The sequence below is a fragment of the Eschscholzia californica genome, unplaced genomic scaffold, assembly GCF_041429995.1.
Source record: "Eschscholzia californica isolate CP2 unplaced genomic scaffold, dmEscCali1.0.p SCAF_4, whole genome shotgun sequence".
Lineage (NCBI taxonomy): Eukaryota > Viridiplantae > Streptophyta > Magnoliopsida > Ranunculales > Papaveraceae > Eschscholzia > Eschscholzia californica.
Window position 1 is genome coordinate 52825788 of NW_028238461.1, and position 22182 is coordinate 52847969.

At 35.3% G+C, this 22182-nt stretch overlaps 3 protein-coding genes across 3 annotated transcripts; all 3 read right to left on the reverse strand.

Annotated features, from left to right (window-relative positions):
* LOC147546033 (NDR1/HIN1-like protein 10) lies at positions 1 to 714 on the reverse strand. The gene has a single exon (XM_086635890.1). It carries the CDS (start codon positions 712 to 714, stop codon positions 1 to 3), a length of 714 nt encoding a protein of 237 aa, XP_086492016.1.
* A 5194-nt stretch (positions 715 to 5908) lies between these two features.
* On the reverse strand, positions 5909 to 6622 carry LOC147546034 (NDR1/HIN1-like protein 1). Its single transcript, XM_086635891.1, has one exon. It carries the CDS (start codon positions 6620 to 6622, stop codon positions 5909 to 5911), a length of 714 nt encoding a protein of 237 aa, XP_086492017.1.
* Positions 6623 to 17899: 11277 nt separating this feature from the next.
* Positions 17900 to 18616, reverse strand: LOC147546035 (uncharacterized). Its single transcript, XM_086635892.1, has one exon. It carries the CDS (start codon positions 18614 to 18616, stop codon positions 17900 to 17902), a length of 717 nt encoding a protein of 238 aa, XP_086492018.1.
* Positions 18617 to 22182: the final 3566 nt, after the last annotated feature.

Consider the following 22182-nt stretch of genomic DNA (forward strand, 5'->3'; position numbering starts at 1 on the left):
TTACAAGTATTTGGGTTTAACTTGGCATTGATTCGTTCCACCCAACATTATTCCTTGAGAAGTAGTACTACTAGTATTTGATGAAAATTTGAACTTGATATCCTCACATAAAACACTCACCTCTTTCCTTTCCTTCCAAAACAAATACTTATGTCTTTCCAAAATCGACATCCTCAGATTGAAACCCAAAACATTATTATTACGCTCCCAAACAATTTCTCTCCCAATTGCTTCGTCAAGGTACACCGAAGAATCCATGGAGAAGGAGAGAGTAATATTGTTGTTGGTTTTCTTTTTCTGATAGAATGGTGGAAGTAATTTTTGTGTGACAAGTTTCTCTTTGTAAAGAACAGAACCATTGATTCGTTCATAATTTAATGCGAACTTATTGTTAGGGTTTTGAACGTGGAGATTGAATTCCCAGTTTGATATCAACTCGAAGGAAGAAACGCTGAAGTTGGAAATTGTAGCATTGTTAACTCGGAATTCCGGAGAGCTAGGGCTTCCAATTGCCAATCCTAATATGCACCAAAGGATGAAGATGGTGACTATGAAGACTGGTACTGACACTTCTGCAATATCGCGGGCAGTTAACGGTTCACCATTGCACTTTCGAGCGATGAAAGGTGAGTTTGAGACAGATTGTGGTGGTTGGTAGCTTGGTAGTATTGGGTAACCTGTTACTACATGATTATAGTATGGTTTTTGCGCCATTGTTTAATTCCTTCAAAACCAAAAGCAAAGACTCTAAAAAAAGAAAACTAAGAGCTTGCGCCCTGCTGCTGGCATAAAAGAAGTAATTGATGACTGTTAAGATGTTTGTAATTAGTAGTACAATATAAAGAGAATGAAGGCGGCTAGCTAGGTTATAGTAGAATTTCAATTTAATTATGATGTGTTTGGTTGCAAGGATTCCTATCAAAAGTGGGATTGGTAGGAATCATGAATCCTTTGTCTGTTTGGTTACCAAGAATCCTAGGACTCTTGAATCCTAAGTATTCCTAATTCCAAAATTTGTATTGGACCAAAATCTCACCCTACCTCCTAGGATTTGCTAGGATTTTGGATTAATAAACTTAAAGCAACAAAAAAATACTTTCTTACATAAAATAATTTTTTTTCAAAAATCATTCTTTCCGCAAAAATCATTTTTTTCCCGAAAATCATTTTTTTTGCCCAAAATCATTTTTTCCCCCAAAAATAATTTTTTCCGCAAAAATCATTTTTTTCCCGAAAATCATTTTTTTTTCCCAAAATCATTTTTTCCACAAAAATAATTTTTTCCCGAAAATCATTTTTTTCTTCAAAAAATTGTTTTTCTCCAAACATTATATTTTTTTTTAAAATCCGATTTTTTCGACAACCCCCTTTTTCCCGAAAACCGATTCTTCCCCAAATTATTTTTTTCGAGATCCGATTTTTTCCATAAAACATATATTTTCTTTGAAAACATTTTTTCCTCCAAACATGTTTTTTAAAAATGATTTTCGTAAAAAAAAAAAAAATAGGTTTCATGAAATATCGGTTACCGAAAACAATAGTTTTTGAAAAAAAAATTGGGGAATTTTTTTTTTGAGAAAAAACGTCTTTCGGGAAAAACTATTTTTGGAAAAAAATTGTTCATGAAAAAAGTTAAAAAACGGTTCTCAAAAATAATTTACGAAGAAAAATAAGAGTTCTCGAATGAAACGATATTTAAAAAAACGAGTTTCGAAAACAAGGTTGATTCAATATTTTTCTTAAAGAAGCGTTTGAAAATACTCAAATAATAATAAATCCTAGGATTCCTATTAGTGGCCAAACAAACCAAAAAATGTTACTTGAATTCATGAATCCGTGGAATCATGAATCCGAAGGACTCATGAATCCGTGGAATCATGAATCCGAAGGACTCATGATTCCGCCATCCAAACACACCATTAGTGAATCTAATTGTTTTTAGGTTGTCTCTTTAGGAAGACCCCAACATAAGTGTCGGCCTATTGGAACAAAAAAAAGGTGCCGGCATATTAGAACAAATAGGGCCTCCCAGCCCGTCTGCCTTCTGTCCTTCATTATTGGCATCCTCACGTTCCATCCATGCAAGTTCAAATCTAGAATCAGGGGCGGAACCAGAAAATAGTGTGAGGGGGAGCAAAGATGAAATCTAATAGGACGAATCATAGATAAAAAATTTGTCAAACTCAAAATTATTATTAGAAGTCAAATTCCAGGGAGGGCCATTGCCCTCCCCTGTCACCCCCTAATTCCGCCCTTGTCTAGGATTGTTGAACTTGAGTATAAATACAATAGTTAGATGTACTATAGGCTGATAATTTTTGTATGGTTTAAATTCGACAGTTATTGTAATTGTACTTATTACATCGTATAAATGTAGCAATGCCTCTGTAGTGACTATCGTAGTCAATATCTAAAAAAACTCGGAATAAAATTCTCCCTCTTAAGTGTAGTTTGACAACTAAAAAATATGCAACTTTTTGACTTATTTTTAATAGAAAATCTAAAAAAGATAGATTGGTAATGAAAAAATTTCTAACTTCAATTAAGTTAAAATTTGGCTTCAACTAAAAGTTTATATTTTCGCTTATACTTTGAAGTGAAGTTGCTATAGTATATAAACATGAATTTTACTTTATCTAATTTTTTTATTTCTACCGTGGTAACGAAACCTCCACCACAATCACCACAATTGCACCTCTACCATTCCCACATCACTATACCTCAACCACAAGTTCAGCTTCTATGCCACCATACTTCAACACCGCCCCTTAAGTACGGTTGGAAAATTATTTATTATATAAATAATTTTTTAGTTGACTGAAATTATATCAAATAAGTAGTTGCGAAAAATCACAAGTTATGGGTAGCCACAACCTAATAGAGAGGCATCTTATGGATTTTGTAGAGTCGCCATTAACTCTATAAATATTCAAGTTGATTTCTCTTTTAGTATATAAGTTTTTGGACAGCCTTTAGTAATATTGTGAAGACAAAAGTTGAGTCGTCACAATATACACCAAATAAAACTATTTCTCAAAGTTTTTTTTTTAAATTATTCAGCGTGTGCCTCGAACCCTTGACCTCTAGGTGGAAGATTGTACCTCTTACCACACCAACCAAGGATTGTTGATTATTTATCAAAGTTGATGGGTTTCTAACTCTCTCTCTCTCTCACTCTCTCTCTCTCTCTTTCACTACACACCCTCTACAAAAAATATGATATTTAATATTTTGGATGACCTAACAAAAGCGTCTGTTAAAACAAGATTTCCTTCCAAATTGGAAGTAGAAAATGGGTTGTTTGGATAGAAAAAATTATCACAATAACTAAAAAAAAAAAGTTTAATTATTTTATATTAAGTTGAAGTTACCAAACACTTTATGGGTAGTAATAGGTCAAGTTTAAAACAATATCGATAATTAATATTCAGTTTATTTTCTAATTGTTTGGTTTCCAAAATACCTTGTCTAGAATTTATTATTTACTCCCTCAAGGAACCCATAAAATTGTAGTGTTTTATTTCTTCTTCTCGATTCTTCTTTTCTGTGAGCATGAGCATTATTTTGAGATAAATATCGACATAAAACAACAAAATGTAAGATCGAGCTAATCATTTGAAGCGATTTAGAATCAGTTAGATTTAGGGCTTTTCATTCTAATTAGTAATCGTGTACATGTAAAGAGAAAAGAAAAGTCAGAAAATGTCGTTGTTGTGACTATTTTCTCTCTCCAGACCAATTTATTCACTTCATCTATCTCTACTTCTTGTGAAAGACAACTCAAAGATACAAGTTTCTCTTTACCTGATCTTTTCTTTAACTTTAGCTGTAAAATAAAGAAAAAAAAAAGTAGCTAATCGATTTTGCATCTTCACCTACAAAGATCTCACGAAAAAAAGGCTTAAAACATCTGAGGTGATTAATTTGATGTTGATGTTGATACCCTAATCTGATGTTGATGTTGGTACCGTAATCTGATGAGGATGATGAATATGATATTGGTGTTAATGATGATGATGATGTGCAACCAGATCTGAACCCGTAATTCATTTGATAATGATGAAGAAGAATTTTCAAATTTGAAGAAGATGAAATTTTGTCCTCGATTTGCAAATCGAGTTTGCAAGATAAGCAACCCGAGATTACATTCTAAAAAGCTTGCAAATCAAGTTTGTGGTCTACATTTTACAACCTAATTTGCAGTTTACATTTTGAACCCAGTTAGCATGTTTCATTTTGCAAATCTTGTTTGCCAGAATTGCAAACCCAGTTTGCAAAAAAAAAGTATTGTTTTTTCTGATTTTTTTTTTCTGAATGGCGTCTTTTCTGATTTTTTTTTTTTTTTTTTACAAAAAGTTTCGAAATATATTATCTTGTTAGAAAGCTAATAAAATTTCTTTTTCTAGATATATGAGTTTCATGGAAATCTCGCATCTATGGAAAAAGTTATATAGATTTGAAGTTTAAAGACTAAGTAAAAAAATTAGTTACACAAAATGACAAAAGGGTATTTTACTCTTTTTTTACCTGAATAATAATTATAAATATTTTGTGTTTCTTTTACATATTTTCAATATTGTTTTGACCTATTTAGTTAAAACCTCAGTCGGAACAAATGTAACTTTGAGATGACCAGCCACAACCTTTTCTCTAACAAAGTGATAATCTAAAACAACGCTTAGCGCGACCAAGAAACACTGGATTAGCAATAAGAAGGATTACATTTTTATTCTCACACAGATTACAAGCAAACTGAGGGAAAGAAATGGGCTCTGTAAGAATAAAAGAGATCCATGTAGCATCAGCAACAACAATAGCAATAACCCGATACATAGCCTCCATACTTGACCGAGAGACCGTGGGTTACTCCTTAGCACTCTAAGCAATCAAATTAGAGCCTAAGAAGATGGAGAAGCCAATAGTACAACATCGGGTGTCTGCCCACCCAATCAAACATCAGAATAGGCAACAAGGTAGAAATTGAGGAATCCTGATAAAGTTGCAAACCCATCAGTATTGAACCTTTGATATACCAAAAAAATACGTTTAACAACAAAAAAAATGAGAAACCATAGGCCAACAACAAGTGAGAACCAGGAGACAGAGGCGTGGGAGCAGGCTTCACAACTTCTTTTGAGTTGAGAATATTGAGAATGTCAAAAGCTGACATAGATTGAGTCAGAACAAAACTTTTAGAACTATAAGTTGCTTTAATTCCAAAAAATTGTGAAGTTCGCCCATGTGAACAGGTAGAAAGCCACGCGGTTAGAGAGATCGTATGTGGGCACCAACAACTAGACTTGGGCTTCAAGTAGACGGGTAGAAAATCACCCGATTAGAGAGATCGTTAGGTGTCCATCAACAACTAGACTTCGGGCTTTCAAGTAGGACGGGTAGAAAGTCACATGATTAGAGAGAGCGTTTTGGTGGTGTTTTGTGGTTGTGGTATTCTGTGGTGGTGGTGGTGGTTGTTTTGTGGTCGTTTTGCCGAGAGATCCTGCTGGGCGCTTAGTATAAAAAAGAGCCTATTGAATTTCGTAAATTTAGACAGCCGGTTAATAGCCCTTTGGTCTCATAGTATTTCATAAACTTGATTAGCTTATAAGATAGGATGTAGAAGTTATTGTACTTGAGCTAGTCAAACAAATCAAACAAAAGATTCCATTGATTTTTCTTTCTTGCTCTGTTGGTATAGAAAACCAAATTAGAATGACCTGACCTAACAAAAGGTTGATACATGTCTCTCTCTCTCTCTCTCAGATTTTCACTACAAATCTCTCTTTTTATAGTTAACAAGCAAAGAGAGATTGAGAAAAGAAAACCTAGATTAAGACATACAGTAATTAATTTGAAAAAAAGAATCACCCTTTTATTAATAGTAAACCTAGTTAATTATCTGTGGGACAAGTTACAAGTATTTGCTTTTAACATGGCATTGATTCGTTCCACCCAACATTATTCCCTGAGAAGTAGTACTACTAGTATTTGATGAAAATTTGAACTTGATATCCTCACATAAAACACTCACCTCTTTCCTTTCCTTCCAAAACAAATCCTTATATCTTTCCAAAATCGACATCCTCAGATTGAAACCCAAAACATTATTATTGCGATCCCAAACAATTTCTCTCCCAATTGCTTCGTCAAGGTACACCGAAGAATCCATGGAGAAGGAGAGAGTAATATTGTTGTTGGTTTTCTTTTTCTGATAGAATGGTGGAAGTAATTTTTGTGTGACAAGTTTCTCTTTGTAAAGAACAGAACCATTGATTCGTTCATAATTTAATGCGAACTTATTGTTAGGGTTTTGAACGTGGAGATTGAATTCCCAGTTTGATATCAACTCTAAGGAAGAAACGCTGAAGTTGGAAATTGTAGCATTGTTAACTCGAAATTCCGGAGAGCTAGGGCTTCCAATTGCCAATGCTAATATGCACCAAAGGATGAGGATGGTGACTATGAAGACTAGTACTGCAACTTTTGCAATATCGCGGGCAGTTAACGGTTCACCATTGCACTTTCGGGCGATGAAAGGTGAGTTTGAGACAGATTGTGGTGGTTGGTAGCTTGGTAGTATTGGGTAACCTGTTACTACATGATTATAGTATGGTTTTTGCGCCATTATTTAATTCCTTCAAAACCAAAAGCAAAGACTTTAAAAAGAGAAAACTAAGAGCATGCGCCCTGCTGCTAGTATAAAAGAAGTAAGTGATGACTGTTAAGATGTTTGTAATTAGTAGTACAACATATAGAGAATGAAGGCGGCTAGCTAGGTTACAAGTAGAGTAGAATCTCAATTTAATTATGGTGTGTTTGGTTGCAGGATTCGTATCAAAAGTGGGATTTGGTAGGAATCATGAATCATTTGTCTGTTTGGTTACCAAGAATTTTAGGACTCTTGAATCCTAAGGATTCCTAATTCCAAAATTTTTATTGGACCAAAATCTCACCCTACCTCATTGGATTTTGGATTAATAAATTTAAAACAACAAAAAAATACTTTCTTATACAAAATAATTATTTTAAATATTTTTTTTCCAAAAATCATTCTTTCCGCAAAAATCTTTTTTCCCGATATTGAAGATAAATGCTGCTACAGTCAATGGTGTTTTAGAGTGCAATGTGTACCTATACATACTTGGTCGTAATCAGATAAAATAAACAGATTGGATAACTACTCTGTTAGATTGTTGTTATCTAATCCGTTATGGTTCAGATTCTTAGTAATCTGAAATCTCCTATATGTACTATATAAGGCATTGCCTTCTTCATTATCGAATATGAGAAAAACCTAATTATCAAACTCTTCTCAAAATTGTTTATGGTATCAGAGCCATAGGCAAATAGAAGAAACAAAACCTTTGAAGAAAATCACCCTCTTTAACCAACAGAATCAAGGTTGATCAAATGGCTGAATCAACCAACACCAACTCAGAGGTAGAGTCAAGAACTCTGAACAAAAATTTTTCATCTCCGCCAATTTCGAATATTACCAATTATGTTTCTCATCGTCTTGACAACACTAACTATCTTCTTTGGAAAGATCAATTCGAATCTATCCTCATTTCTACTGATCTTTATGATCATGTTGATGGTTCACTCCCTGCACCTCAGAAAACTATTGAAATTGATGATGAAGTTTGCATCAACCCTGAATATGCTAGTTGGAGAAAGGTTGATCATTTTGTCATGAGCTGCATCAAGGCAACTCTTTCTCAGACTGCTGGACAAGAGGTCTTAGGACTTTCTACTGCTGCTGCAATATGGGAAACATTGGAGACCTTATTCTTCCAAGAATCCCACGCGAAGAAATCACTCCTCAAATCACAGATCCAGACTATCAAGAGGGGCAATGATTCAATCTCAATGTACCTTCAACGAATCAAAGTCTTAGCTGATGCTTTATCTGCAATCAACTGCAAAATTTCCGACGAAGATCTCATTATGCACACCTTGAATGGTGTAGGTAAGGAGTACAAGTATCTCTCAGTATTAATAAAGAACAGAACAACGGATATCTCTTATTCTGAAGTAAAATCAAAGTTGTTGCAATATGAACAAGAGCTTGCACAGGAAGAAGTTGAGGATAATGCTACTGCTGCTTTCTTTATCCAAGGTGGGAAACGTAGCAGTAATGCTAAGTTTTCTCCTAGGTTCAAAGAAGCAGTACCATATAACACCGGGAAACAAGGTGCTTTATATGATCAGAGACAAGCACCAACACATAATTCACAAGAACCAGGCCAAATTGGAGGTGTACAATGTCAGATTTGCAAAAGGTTTGGGCATACTGGTGATAGATGTCGATTTAGGTATAAAAAGTCAACCAACTTTCACCAAAATCGGCCTAATAATAGAGGCTACCACCAGCAACCCCAACACCAACAAGCTTATCTTACATCGTTTAATCCTACCCAATCTCCTATCACACCTTATGCAGCTCATGCTCACCAATACTATCCACCTGGACACATTCAACCTGGTTACATTTCAACTGGATACATTCCACCTGGTTACACTGCTCCTACTGACTATCCAACAGGAGAAGCCTTCACCAGTATAGCTATGCCTCCGCAGCGACCAATTGAATGGATTGGAGATTCAGGAGCCTCCAATCACATGGTTTCTGATCCAAGTGCTCTCCAACAGGTTCAGCAACACCGTGGATCAGTCATGGTAGGAGAAGGAACCCATGTCCCTATTAGTCATCTAGGTAACACCCAAATTCAAACTTCTCATCATACTTTTAAATTGTCCCATGTTTTGTGTGTTCCTCGAATTAAAAAGAATCTCTTGTCTATTGCTCAGTTCACCAAAGAAAATAATTGTTCTTTTACTTTTCTTCCTTGGGGATATCATGTGAAGTCCCTTCTAACAGGACAGGTTCTGCTTGAGGGAAAGGTTAGAGACAATCTCTACCCTATTTCCACCTCCATTCACATCAATCCTTCAGCCTTCTCCTGCACCTTCTTCTCCAGCCATCCACCTGATATTTGGCACTTCCGTTTAGGTCATCCATCAACACGTACTACTTCAGAACTTCACTCTTCAAGGCAGATTACTCTTTCTTCCTCGCAACCTCAAGTTTGCACCTCTTGTCAGCTCGGAAGGAGTCATAGATTGCCATTCACTAGGAGCTCCAGAGTTACTTCTCAACCTCTTCAATTGGTTCATTGTGATGTTTGGGGGCCATCTCCCATCACATCTTCAGCTGGTTATAGATATTATATAATCTTTGTTGATGATTTTTCAAGATATCATTGGTTTTATCCCATGAGATGTAAGTCTGAGAGTGTGTCTTGTTTCAAACATTTTAAGTCTCTTAATGAAAATCTTCTTTCTTGTTCAATTAAGTCCTTTCAGTGTGATGGTGCTAGAGAATTGGTGATGGGAAATTTTAAAACATTTTTAGATGATAATGGCATTTCTCTTAGAATTTCTTGCCCTCATACCCCTCAGCAAAATGGGCTTGCTGAGAGGAAACACAGACATATTACCGAAGTTGGTCTTTCTCTCTTATATCATGCCTCTGTCCCCTTAGAATTCTGGGTAGAAGCCTTCTCTACTGCCTCCTTTCTTATTAATAGGTTGCCTACCCCTGTACTGTCTTCAGTTTCCCCATTTCAGGTTCTATTCAATAGACCTCCTGACTATTCCTCTCTCAAGGTTTTTGGTTGCCAATGTTTCCCTTATCTCGGCCCTTACAGACCTCACAAGTTGGCTCCAAAGTCAGTTTCATGCGTTTTCTTAGGATACAGTAATCTCCATCATGGTTACAAATGTTATGAACCAATTACCCACACCACTTATGTCAATAGGCATGTGATTTTCAATGAAACTGTCTTTCCTTTTGCTTCTTTAAAATCATCTTCTTCCTCCACACCTTCCCATCCATCCAAAACTCTTCTTTTACCTCCCCACCTTCACCCAATCCTTCACCGTCTGCTTCTTCCTCTTGTCCCTCCTCCCCTCCCCATCTGTCGATTCCTTCATTAACTAGTCAGGCTGAACCGTTAACTTCTCCACCTACCTTAGTCCCTGCCCCCCAACCTCGTCCTACTCATTCCATGACCACACGGAACAAAACTGGCTCCACTCGTCCTAAACTATTTCCTGAATTTGTTTGTCACTTTGCCTCTTATTCAAATGAACCTAAAACTGTGAAACAAGCCATGTCTCATCCTGAATGGTGGTCTGCCATGAAAGATGAGTTTATGGCCTTACAAAAGAATAACATTTGGACATTGGTGCCTGCTCATCCTTCCATGAATATTTTAGGCTGCAAATGGGTATTTAAGCTGAAACATAGGGCTGATGGGTCTGTGGAGAGGTATAAAGCTAGGTTGGTGGCGAAGGGATTTCAACAACAAGATGGGATTGACTATACTGAGACTTTTAGTCCAGTTGTGAAGATTGCAACAATGAGGACTGTATTGTCTCTTGCTCTTTCTAATAAATGGCCTATAAGGCAGTTGGACGTCTCTAATGCTTTCCTCCATGGTGAACTTCAAGAACAGGTTTTCATGTGTCAACCACCTGGCTTCATTGACAAGTCTAAACCTTCTCATGTGTGTCTACTCCAAAAAGCTCTTTATGGGCTGAAACAGGCCCCTAGAGCATGGTTTGCTAAGTTTAGTGGGTTTCTTATGCAATATGGCTTTAAAAGGAGTATGGCAGACAATTCTATGTTCACTTGGTCTTCTTCTCATGGTACCATGATTCTTCTTTTGTATGTCGATGACATCATATTGACAGGTTCATCTCAATCCTTACTTCATTCTTTACTTGAAGCCTTACAAACTGTTTTTGCAATGAAAGACTTGGGTCCTCTCCATTACTTTCTTGGTATTGAAGCTGTCTTTTCGCCCACTAAGTGTTCTCTCATGCTCACTCAAAATAAATACACTTATGATTTGTTACAGAAGACTAATATGCTCGATTGTAAACCGATTGACACTCCTGTAGCCTCTGGTTCAAGGCTTTCAGTGCAAGATGGGGATCCCTTTGACGATGTCACTCTTTATAGAAGCACGGTTGGCTCTCTTCAGTACTTGACACTCACAAGACCTGATATCACATTTGCTGTAAATTATGTATGCCAATTTATGCAAACTCCTTCTCTTCTTCATTGGAAGGCAGTTAAACGAATCTTGCGTTATCTTAGGGGTTCTCTTGGTCAAGGTGTCAATCTTCAAGCAAGTTCTTTGTCTTCTCTTACCTCTGTGGTTGCTTATTGTGATGCGGATTGGGCTGGTTGCCCTGACTCTCGACGATCTACTACAGGGTACTGCACATTTATTGGTTCCAATTTGATCTCCTGGAGTTCTCGCAAACAACCTACTGTTTCTAAGTCATCTTCAGAAGCAGAATATCGAGCCATGTCCACAGCTGTATCTGAATTACTTTGGTTGTCCTATCTACTTCGAGAATTGGGTCTTCAAGTGCAGCCATTTCGCCTCTTCTCGGACAACATTAGTGCACAATGTTTAGCTCGAAATCCAGTCTTTCACAGTAGATCCAAACACATTGAGATTGATCATCACTTCATCAGGGAACTTGTTGCTAAAGGAAATTTACAGCTCGCCTTTGTTCCTTCTCAGTGTCAACTTGCTGATATTTTCACTAAAGGACTCGGTGCCCCCCCTGCCTTTCTCACATTACGGAGCAAATTGATGCCTTGAGCTCGACATCACTTTGAGGGGGGGGGTATATTGAAGATAAATGTTGCTACAGTCAATGGTGTTTTAGAGTGCAATGTGTACCTATACATACTTGGTCGTAATCAGATAAAATAAACAGATTGGATAACTACTCTGTTAGATTGTTGTTATCTAATCTGTTATGGTTCAGATTCTTAGTAATCTGAAATCTCCTATATGTACTATATAAGGCATTGCCTTCTTCATTATCGAATATGAGAAAAACCTAATTATCAAACTCTTCTCAAAATTCTTTACCCGAAAATCTTTTTTTTTTCCCAAAAATCATTTTTTCCCCGAAAATCATTTTTTTCTTCAAAAAATCGTTTTTCTCCAAAAATTATTTTTTTATCAAAATCCGATTTTATCGACAACCGCCTTTTTCTTCCAAAAATCATTTTTTTATTTTCTTCCAGAGATCCGATTTTTTCCAGAAAACATATATTTTCTTTGAAAACAATTTTTCCTCCAAACATGTTTTTTAAAAATGATTTTCGTAAAAAAAAATAGCTTTCATGAAATATCAGTTACCGAAAACAATAGTTTTTGAAAAAAAATCGGGGAATTATTTTTTTTTGAGAAAAACGCCTTTCGGGAAAAACTATTTTTGGAAAAAAAGTTGTTCATGAAAAAAGTTAAAAAAAAACGGTTCTAAAAAAAAATTTACGAAGAAAAAGGAGAGTTCTCGAATGAAACGATATTTAAAAAATCGAGTTTCGAAAACAAGGTTGATTCAATATCTATTATATTAAAACAGATCAGTCGGTTATCCAGGGGATAAGTCTGACCGTCCATTTTATTTTAAAGATTTAGTTGCGAACACATCCGACGGATAATATAAAATCTTTTTGTGTAAATACACTAAAAAAAGAAGGGTATCTATGTAAATCAGTCAAAATTGGTTAGAATAACTACCCACATATTTCTCTCCCTATTTTTTTCTCCCACGGATTCCATCTTAGAAACTACCAACTTTACAGTAGAATTTGTGGAAGAGATCTAAATAAAACCCACTCTCCCCATATCTTCCTAATTTCTCTCCTAACTATTTCACTTAAAATTGAAATTAAATCTCTTAATTTTTTTTTTTATCAAATCTCTTCTGTTAGTGATATTTCTTCCATAACTACAGTTTTCCGTCTCTCATCTTTAATGTAATTTATGTTGTAATTTAAATTTATTTTTATCTTCCTCAAAAGCGTTAGCCAAGAGGGATATTCCCCGTCCGTAGGACGGGGAGGGAACGTAGTTTTTTTAAAGAAGCGTTTGAAAATACTCAAATAATAATAAATCCTAGGATTCTTATTAATTGCCAAACAAACCAAAAAATGTTACTTGAATTCATGAATCCGTGGATCATGAATCCGAAGGACTCATGAATCCGAAGGACTCATGAATCCGAAGGACTCATGAATCCGCAGATTAATGATTCCGCCGTCCAAACACGTCATTAGTGAATCTAATTGTGTTTAGGTTGTCTCTTTAGGAAGACCCCAACATAAGTGTCGGCCTATTACAACAAATGGGGCCTCCCATACCGTCTGCCTTCAGTCCTTCATTATTGGCGTCCTCACGTTCCATCCATGCAAGTTCAAATCTAGGGTCAGGGGCGGAACCAGAAAATAGTGCGAGGGAGAGCAAAAATGAAATCTAATAGAACAAATCATACATAAAAGATTTGTCAGAGTCAAAATTATTATTAGAAGTCAAATTCCAGGGAGGGCCGTTGCCCTCCCCTGTCACCCCCTAATTCCGCCCTTGTCTAGGATTGTTGAACTTGAGTATAAATACAATAGTTAGATGTACTATAGGCTGATAATTTTTGTAAGGTTTAAATTCGACAGTTATTGTACTTATTACATCGTATTCATGTAGCAATGCATCTGTAGTGACTATCGTAGTCAACATCTAAAAAACTCGAATAAAATTCTCCCGCTTAAGTGTACTTTGACAACTAAAAAATATGCAACTTTTTGACTTATTTTTAATAGAAAATCTAAAAAAGATGGATTGGTAATGAAAAAACATCTAACTTCAATTAAGTAAAAATTTGGCTTCAACTAAAAGTTCATATTTACCTTTCAACAAAAAAAAAAAAAAAAAAACTAAAAGTTCATATTTTTGCGTATACTTTGAAGTCAAGTTGCTATAGTTATATAAACATGAATTTTACTTTATCTAATTTTTTTATTTCTACCGTCGTAACGAAACCTGCACCACAATCACCACAATTGCACCTACCATTTCCACATCACTATACCTCAACCACAAGTTCAACTTCTATGCCACCATACTTCAACACTGCCCCTTAAGTATTGTTGGAAAATTGTTTATTATATAAATAATTTTTTAGTCGATTGTAATTATATCAAATAAGTAGTTGCGAAAAATCACAAGTTATGGGTAGCCACAACCCAATAGAGATGCATCTTATGGATCTTGTAGAGTCGCCATTAACTCTATAAATATTCAAGTTGATTTCTCTTTTAGTACATAAGTTTTTGGACAGTCTTTAGTATATTGTGAAGACAACAGTTGAGTCGTCACAATATACACCAAATAAAACTATTTATCAAAGTTTTTTTTAAATTATTCAGCGTGTGCCTCGAACCCTTGACCTCTAGGTGGAAGATTATACCTCTTACCACACCAACCAAGGGTTGTTGGCTATTTATCAAAGTTGATGGTTTTCTAACTCTCTCTCTCTCTCTCTCTCATTCTCTCTTTCACTACACACCCTCTACAAAAAATATGATATTTAATATTTAGGGTCTGTTTGATACGTGTGAAAATCATGTGAGAAAATCGATTTTCGTATGAAAATCAATTTTCCACTGTTTGGTAAGTGTAAAAACGTGAGAAAGCCGTTTTCAGTTGGAAAAAAAAGTTAGAAAATAGGTCCAAAATTTTTCTCACAAAAAACATGGAAAAAGGGATTTCCCACCCTTAACAAAACGCACTCTTTCTCCTCCCGCTAGGGAGAAGAGAGAGAAACCAACCTTTTCTAATCTGTTACTTTCTTTTTTTCTCTCTCTCTCTATATATATACATATATATATATATATATATATATATATATATATATATATATATATCACAATATCTACATAGCATCTGATCTCCAATCTTCAATTGGGTTGACGCTAAAGAAGTGAAGATTTAGGGTTCTGAAGGATTTTAAGAGTAAGATTTGAATTGGGTTGGTCTGTTTTCATTGAAATTCTATACTAGATTTTATTTTCTAGTTCAGTAATGGAGTAAGAGTTTATACCAATTGTCATTCAATGATGATGATAATAATAATAATAATAATAATAATAATAATAATAATAATAATGTCCACTACACATTTTGTCCATGGATTCAGTATGTTGAAATGTCTTCGGAACATTTTGTCCGTGAACCAAATGTCTTGAAATGTCTCCAAGACATTTTGTCTATGAATCAAATGTCTTGAAATGTCCATAAAGACATTTTGTCTACGAATCAATTGTCTTAAAATGTCCATAAAGACATTTTGTCTACAGACAAATGTCCCAAATGTCTTGAAATGTCCACGGAACATTTTGTCTCTGATTGTCCCTTAATGTCTTGATCCACAACCCCCTCCCCCCGTCCATAAAGACATTTTGTCTACGAATCAAATGTCTTAAAATGTCCATAGAGACATTTTGTCTACAGACAAATGTCCCAAATGTCTTGAAATGTCCACGGAACATTTTGTCTCTGATTGTCCCCTAATGTCTTGATCCACAACCCCCCCCCCCCCCCCCCCCCCCCCCCCCTAATGCGAACTTATTGAAAGAAAAGAAACGCTCAAGTTGGAAACTGAAGCATTGTTGATTCGGAATTCCGGAAAGCTAGGGCGAAACGCTCAAGTTGGAAACTGAAGCATTGTTGATTCGGAATTCCGGAAAGCTAGGGCTTACAATTTAGTACTATGCACATAAGGATGATGATGAAGACTATTACTACGATCAGTGCAATTTCGCGGGAAGTAAACGGTTCACCATTGCACCTTCGGAGGACGATGCGAGGTTTTTTCGGGGCATTGCTTAATTCCTTCAAAACGAAAAGCAGAGACTTTAGTTAGAGAGATAAAGAAACCGAAGAGCTAGACTTGGTACAGAAGGAGTAACTGTTAAGATATTTGTGATTAGTAAAATATAGAAGGAAGGCGGCTAGGTTAAAGTTATACGTAGTAGATTCTCAATTGAATTTTATTCCTGAAATTCCGACATTCATGGATGGGGAAACTTATCTTTAAAATTGGCATCCGTCCAACATGAAGAAGATGAATAAAAGCAATTTCTAAAGGCACCTCAGAAAGAATTGGTGAAGAAAACAAAAGAGCATGACTTTTTAAAAGCACCCACCATTTTCTTACAACCTTATCAAACCCTCACAAAAATTAATTAACATAAAAATGTGGTTTTATTTCCAAACTGGTTTTCATATAAGTGCCTATTAGAACAAAGGGGGCCTTTATAGGCGCCCCTCTTTTCTATCTTCACCCGCTGCATTTCATGTTCGATCTCATAGAAGAGGAAATCTAAGATTATTGAATTTGGGTATAAATAAAGTAGTTAGATTGACGTCATTAATTTTGTTGGGCTTTAGGCCAATAGTTTCTATAAGATTTTAATTCGGCAGTTATTGTACTTATTATATAGTATTGTTGTATCAATATCTTTGTAATGACTATTGTGGTATATCTAAAAAAGCGTCTTTTGGTATAGGAAGAGCACTATTTAGTAAAGGCAGTGCGTTAGAAAGGTTAATTTATGTATTTGCTCTTCCTTTACCAAATTAGTTTAAGGAGGGCGTTATAAAGATCATTTAATAAATAGTGCCAAAATAGAAGGACTTAGATAAAAATTAATAATAAATCTAATATTTTTTTCACTTGTAGTTTCTCTCACATAGCAACCAAAACCCTAATATCGCCACTACTATCAACATCACCATTAGTATTAAAAAACTTGCAAAGTTTACTATCACTATAGTCTTAGTTTCGAGCTTTTAATGATGCCTCAAGATCTCATGGATTAGGAACCACCATTAATGAAGGAGGCAGCCTACATCAAGAAAGAACTTAAACGTAGAGAAATTTTGGTTGGGCGATTGAAAAAGATAACAAATTTCGGCCGGTCCGGCTGAAAATAGTAATAACTTTCGGTTGAGATTGCTGAAAATAGTCTGATAGGAGGGACCAAAGTATAAATTTGAGATATTTAAAAAAAATGTTTATCCCTCCCTATTCTAAAAAAAATGCTCTCCATATCTAATGCACTGCCTTTGCTAAAAAGTGCTCTTCCTATACCAAAACCCAAAAAAGCTCAGGATGTTCTCCCTCTTAGGTGTCGTTTGGCAACTAAAAAATATTTAATCCGTTTACTTATTTTTAGTAGAATAGTTAAAAAGGAAAATTAATATAGTAATGCAAAAAACTTCTGACTTTAATTAAGTTAAGATTTGACTTTCATTTAAAAATTTACTCATTATAGCCTTTTGACTTTAATGTTAAGTTACTTGAATAAACATGAATTTTACTTGATCTAATTTTTTGTTTCTACTATCATAACAAATCCTCCACCACAACCACCACCATTGTACCTCCACCATTTCCACAATGGCCATACCCCAGCCACCACGCTTCAACGGTTCAACCTTCATGCCAGTACACTTCAGCCATTGCCGCCATCACACCTCAACCACCACCCCTTAACCACCACCATATTTTTTTACACCATTACTACATACATTATCATCCCAACCACCACCATACTTTTTTACACCATTACTACATATTTTTATGTACCCCTACTTTTTATTTGGTATCGGTTGTAACTTTTGCATAGTCGTTGTCATTTCTTTTCCTCCCGTGGGAGTAAAACGTAATTCGTAAATTGGTCATTGATAGTAAACCTAGGTAATTATCTCTACTAGAACTATAGAGTATCAAACATACTTACATATAGAAAGCAATAAAGAAGAGTAATAAAAAAAATAACCATAAAATATCCAACTAAGGTTCACTTTCATCCTCTTCTTTGTCACTTTTAACTTGGCATTCATATGTTCCACCCACATTATTCCATCGGGACTACTACTATTTGATGAAAGTTTGAACTTTATATCCTCACATAAAACATTGATCACCATTTTCGCTTCACATAAAATAACCATAAAATATCCAACTAAGGTTCACTTTCATCCTCTTCTTTGTCACTTTTAACTTGGCATTCATATGTTCCACCCAACATTATTCCATCGGGACTACTACTATTTGATGAAAGTTTGAACTTTATATCCTCACATAAAACATTGATCACCATTTTCGCTTCATTGAAACCCCCATATATTATTGAAATCGACATCCTCAGATCGAAACTCACCACATTATTATTACGTTCCCAAACAATTTCTCTCCCTGCTGCTTCATCAAGGTATGTGGAAGAATCCGTGGAGAAGGAGAAAGTAATATCCTTGTTGGTTTTCTTTTTTTGATAGAACGGTGGAAGTAATTTTTGTGTGACAAGTTTGTCTCTGAAAAAAACAGAACCATTGATTTGTTCGTAATTGAATTTGTGCATAATGTCAGGGTTTCGAACAAGGAGATGGAATTCCCAGTTTGATTTCAACTCTATGGAAGAAACGTTGAAGTTGGAAACTGAAGCATTGTTGACTCGGAATTCCGGAAGGCTAGGAGGGGCCATGTCAATAACTAGCCAGGCCGAAAAGATAAGTAACATGGTAATAGAAAACATACATCCGACTACTACAACAGCCTCGAACTTTCCGGGGGGACGTGAGAATCCTACTCTTGTAGATTGGGGTGGTGGGTAGCTTTCTGATGGTATTGGGTAACCTGTTACGACATGATTTTGTGGATTATTATGATTGTGATGCGCCATTGGTTAATTCCTTCAAAACGAAAAAATAGGGTGGACTTTAGATAGAGAAGAAACCGAAGAGCCTGCTAGCTGCTGGTATAGAAGAAGTTTATTAATGTTGCTTCTGATATTTGATTAATATATATATATATATATATAGTATCTTAACAAAAAAAAAAGTATATATATATAGTAGGATCTCAGTTGAAATAGTAATATCTAGTTGTTTCCTTGATTTAAGGATTAAGTTAAACAAAGAAATATTTTCGTTAGATCACTGGAGATTATACCATAAATATTTTCGTAATTACTATATTACCATCCTTTCCATTTTCTCCATCCTTCCTCTTTATGTTTTCTTTCTTTGTTTTGAGCTTGATTTAATGAGCTTAAGCTCATGACCATCGCAAATTTTGAGCTTGATTCAATGGGATTTTTTCATTAGCACTAGCATCTTTTTCAATCTCTTCATCATCCTCCTCTCAACTTTTATCCTCCTATGGACTCTCATCCCCATATTATAAACCAATTGAAATCACGTCATTGTCAACAGTTGGTAGCCCAAGTGGTTCCAAGGTGCGGACATAAACTCCAGAAACTCCTGGAGGTCCCACCTTCGAATCCGAAGGTGGAATCTTTGGTTATTTGAATGGAGATTATTAGAGTATAAATAATGTAGTGTAGTTGGACTTTAGGCCTTTATTTAGTTGAGCTATAGGCCTTAAGAGTTTGAGTGGGCTATAGGCCAGGTCATGTTAGAATTTGAGTGGGCGGGTAGCTAGCTTATCACATCTTTGATATATTCAATGCCAATTGTACGACAATGTAATCGGTTTCCAATTCACAGTAACTAGGATATAATGAATTCTATTACTGGATATGTTTAGTAGTAACCAATGAATCTAAAACCATTACAAAATTGGTTCTGCATATTTAATTTCTTTGCGATATTTAAAATTCAATTCTATACTTGAGAAATAGTAATTAACTTATACTTTTATTTCACAATTCTAATGGGCAAAGTCTAAGCATTTCAAACACTTTTTTTTTTATATCTTCCTACAATCTCATTAGATAAATTTAATTTTCCAGATTTAAAAAAAGAAAAAAATCAAACAAAAAATTATCTTTAGATAAATTACAAACAAGAAGATTGATGAAGTATGTTGAATCGGCTCATGATGAATGTTGCGAAAATTATATGTATGACTAAGGGCGGAACCAGGATTCTAAATGAGTAGAGGTTAAACTAAAATTACTAGAAATCAAACTTCCTCCACTCAAAACACATGTAATGTAATATTTGTAAAACTGTAATTTATTAACAATCTATTATATTAAAACATATCAGTCGGTTATCTAGGAGATAAGTCTGGCCGACCATTTTATTTTAGAGATTTTGTTGGAAATAGATCCGACGAATAATATAAAATCTTTTAATGTAATAACCATTTCTGAAATATAGAATTGAATTTAAATATTTAGACCTTGGACATTAGAATGGTGAAGTAAGAGTACAAGTAATAACTATTTGTGAAATATAGAATTGAATTTAAATATCCCAACGAGATTAAATATCCATCCCAAAAATTTTTGGTAGTAAAGGTAGAGAGGTAAGCAAAAAAAAAAATAGTGGAAGTTACATTGATAACGCCGTGGGGAGGAGAACCTCAAAATTCGTTGGCTATTTATTAAGTGTAAAACTAAATGGAAATTCATAATTATATTTAACTATGAGGCTAATAACTTTGATATTTTAATCATCCCTTAAATTTAGGAATAGTACAGCTGTACTTTTTATCTTTTAAAATATTTTTAAAACATCTTTAAGATCCAATGTTATCTTCTCAAACTCATATAGTTAAGTATGAGCTTGAGCTCATTGAATTACCACTCTTGTCAAATACCATCATCTCTGCCAATTATAACGTTATTTCAATGCAAACCAATCTGTTTCAAGTTAAAATACCACTTCACCAACACGAAGGAAGATTGGTCAAAGTGGTTAGATGTGTACAAGATGTGGAAGATAGTTTGATGTTTGTGATTATTGAAGTTTGTTAACGATGGTGGCTTGTTTCTGTCATCTGCCATTGAACTCATCATCATAGAAGATTACAAAACTTTGGAGAGAAAGAGTAGAGAGAAATCATAAAAAGGGCACTCATGAAATTGAGTGGAAAAGGGCCACTGCAAATTCAGTAATGGGCTAGGAAGCACGATTGAGTTTCTAATTTGAGACATTTTAAATGCACTTACCATAATCCCCTCCCCTATCTCCCCAAAACCTCTCCTATCTCTCCATAGCCGCTTGTCCAGAGTAAACCTTTCAGGGAATTACATTATTTCTCCGGCGAAGGGTCTTCTCTTCTCCGGATTCCTTTTTTCGTTTCTAAATAAAGGTTATTTTCTTTGTTGGTCTTTAGGGTCTGTTTATGTTGATATTTAAGATCTTTTTGTTGTTTTCGTATTTAGTCAGGATCGAGTGTTTGATCATGGACAACCATTGGGAGTTTCTTCAACAACTTATAACTCTCTTCACTGATGTTGCGGAATTAGTCATAACCCAAAGTTCATCCTAAGAAGTTCAATCCGTAAACTATAGATATTGTGGTTTTTTGGGACACATCGTAACAATTTGTAATAGAAGACTCAAGTTGAATCTGGCTGAAGAATAAGAGGCGCAGACCAGATATCTGTACGCCGAAGGTTGACGGTGAGAAGAGAAGAAGGTTGAAGAAGTAACGGTTACAAAACTACCCACAATGGCTAGTGGTGACTGCACCAGAAAAGTAGCCCACCAGTTAGATCAGGCAGCTCTAGAGGCACCCCAAGTGGGCATAACTTGACTTGTTTGTCTGTTCTGGTTTGTGTCATTTGATTTTCAACTTCGTGATGTAATTCTCGTTAGCCTTTTGGCCTATTAATGAAGTTTGATTCCAAAAAAAAAAAATGCACTTACCATTTTTATTATGTGTTTGGTTATGTAGTCACCTAGTGTTTTAAGCAGAATCTCATACGTCTAACACTAGTTTCTCATGATCTCATGCATGAACTAAAGATAAACTAGATTAAGGATAGAATTACCTGAATCGTTTTTCCGCAGACTAAACTGATTGCCTTTATCTTGAAGATCAGAACTCCAAATCGCAGCTCCTCTACTTCAGACATCGGAGCAACCAACTTGATCTCCTTCCTTTAGAGTCAGCTACGACCTTATTGAGAGGTTAAGATGAAGAACATTTATCCTTCAGACTAGATAGATAGTGTGGGAGTTTTTTTTCTCTAAATCTCTCTCTCACTTGAGATGAGAGATAGATTTTCTCTATAGAAAATTCCACACATTTTCCGTTCTATAATGGTCCTTATATGGAAACCATAAAGTCAGAGTCTTATACAAAACATGATTCAATAAGGATCATAAAAAATATAAGACTCGAAATTCTAATCTGACTGGGATTCCCAGATGGGAGTTTGTCTCATCTGGGGCATCCCTTTATGTAGCCGGCCACGACAGCCCCTTTAGTGGGCAGGGCCTGGGTGGTCCGTAGCCATGATGGCCCCTTTCTACATTTCCAAGCCTCCCT

What these genes read in the sequence shown, in the direction of transcription:
- LOC147546035 (XM_086635892.1), bottom strand. Translation starts at nt 18,616, where the DNA reads ATGGCGCATCACAATCATAATAATCCACAAAATCATGTCGTAACAGGT.
- LOC147546034 (XM_086635891.1), bottom strand. Translation starts at nt 6,622, where the DNA reads ATGGCGCAAAAACCATACTATAATCATGTAGTAACAGGTTACCCAATA.
- LOC147546033 (XM_086635890.1), bottom strand. Translation starts at nt 714, where the DNA reads ATGGCGCAAAAACCATACTATAATCATGTAGTAACAGGTTACCCAATA.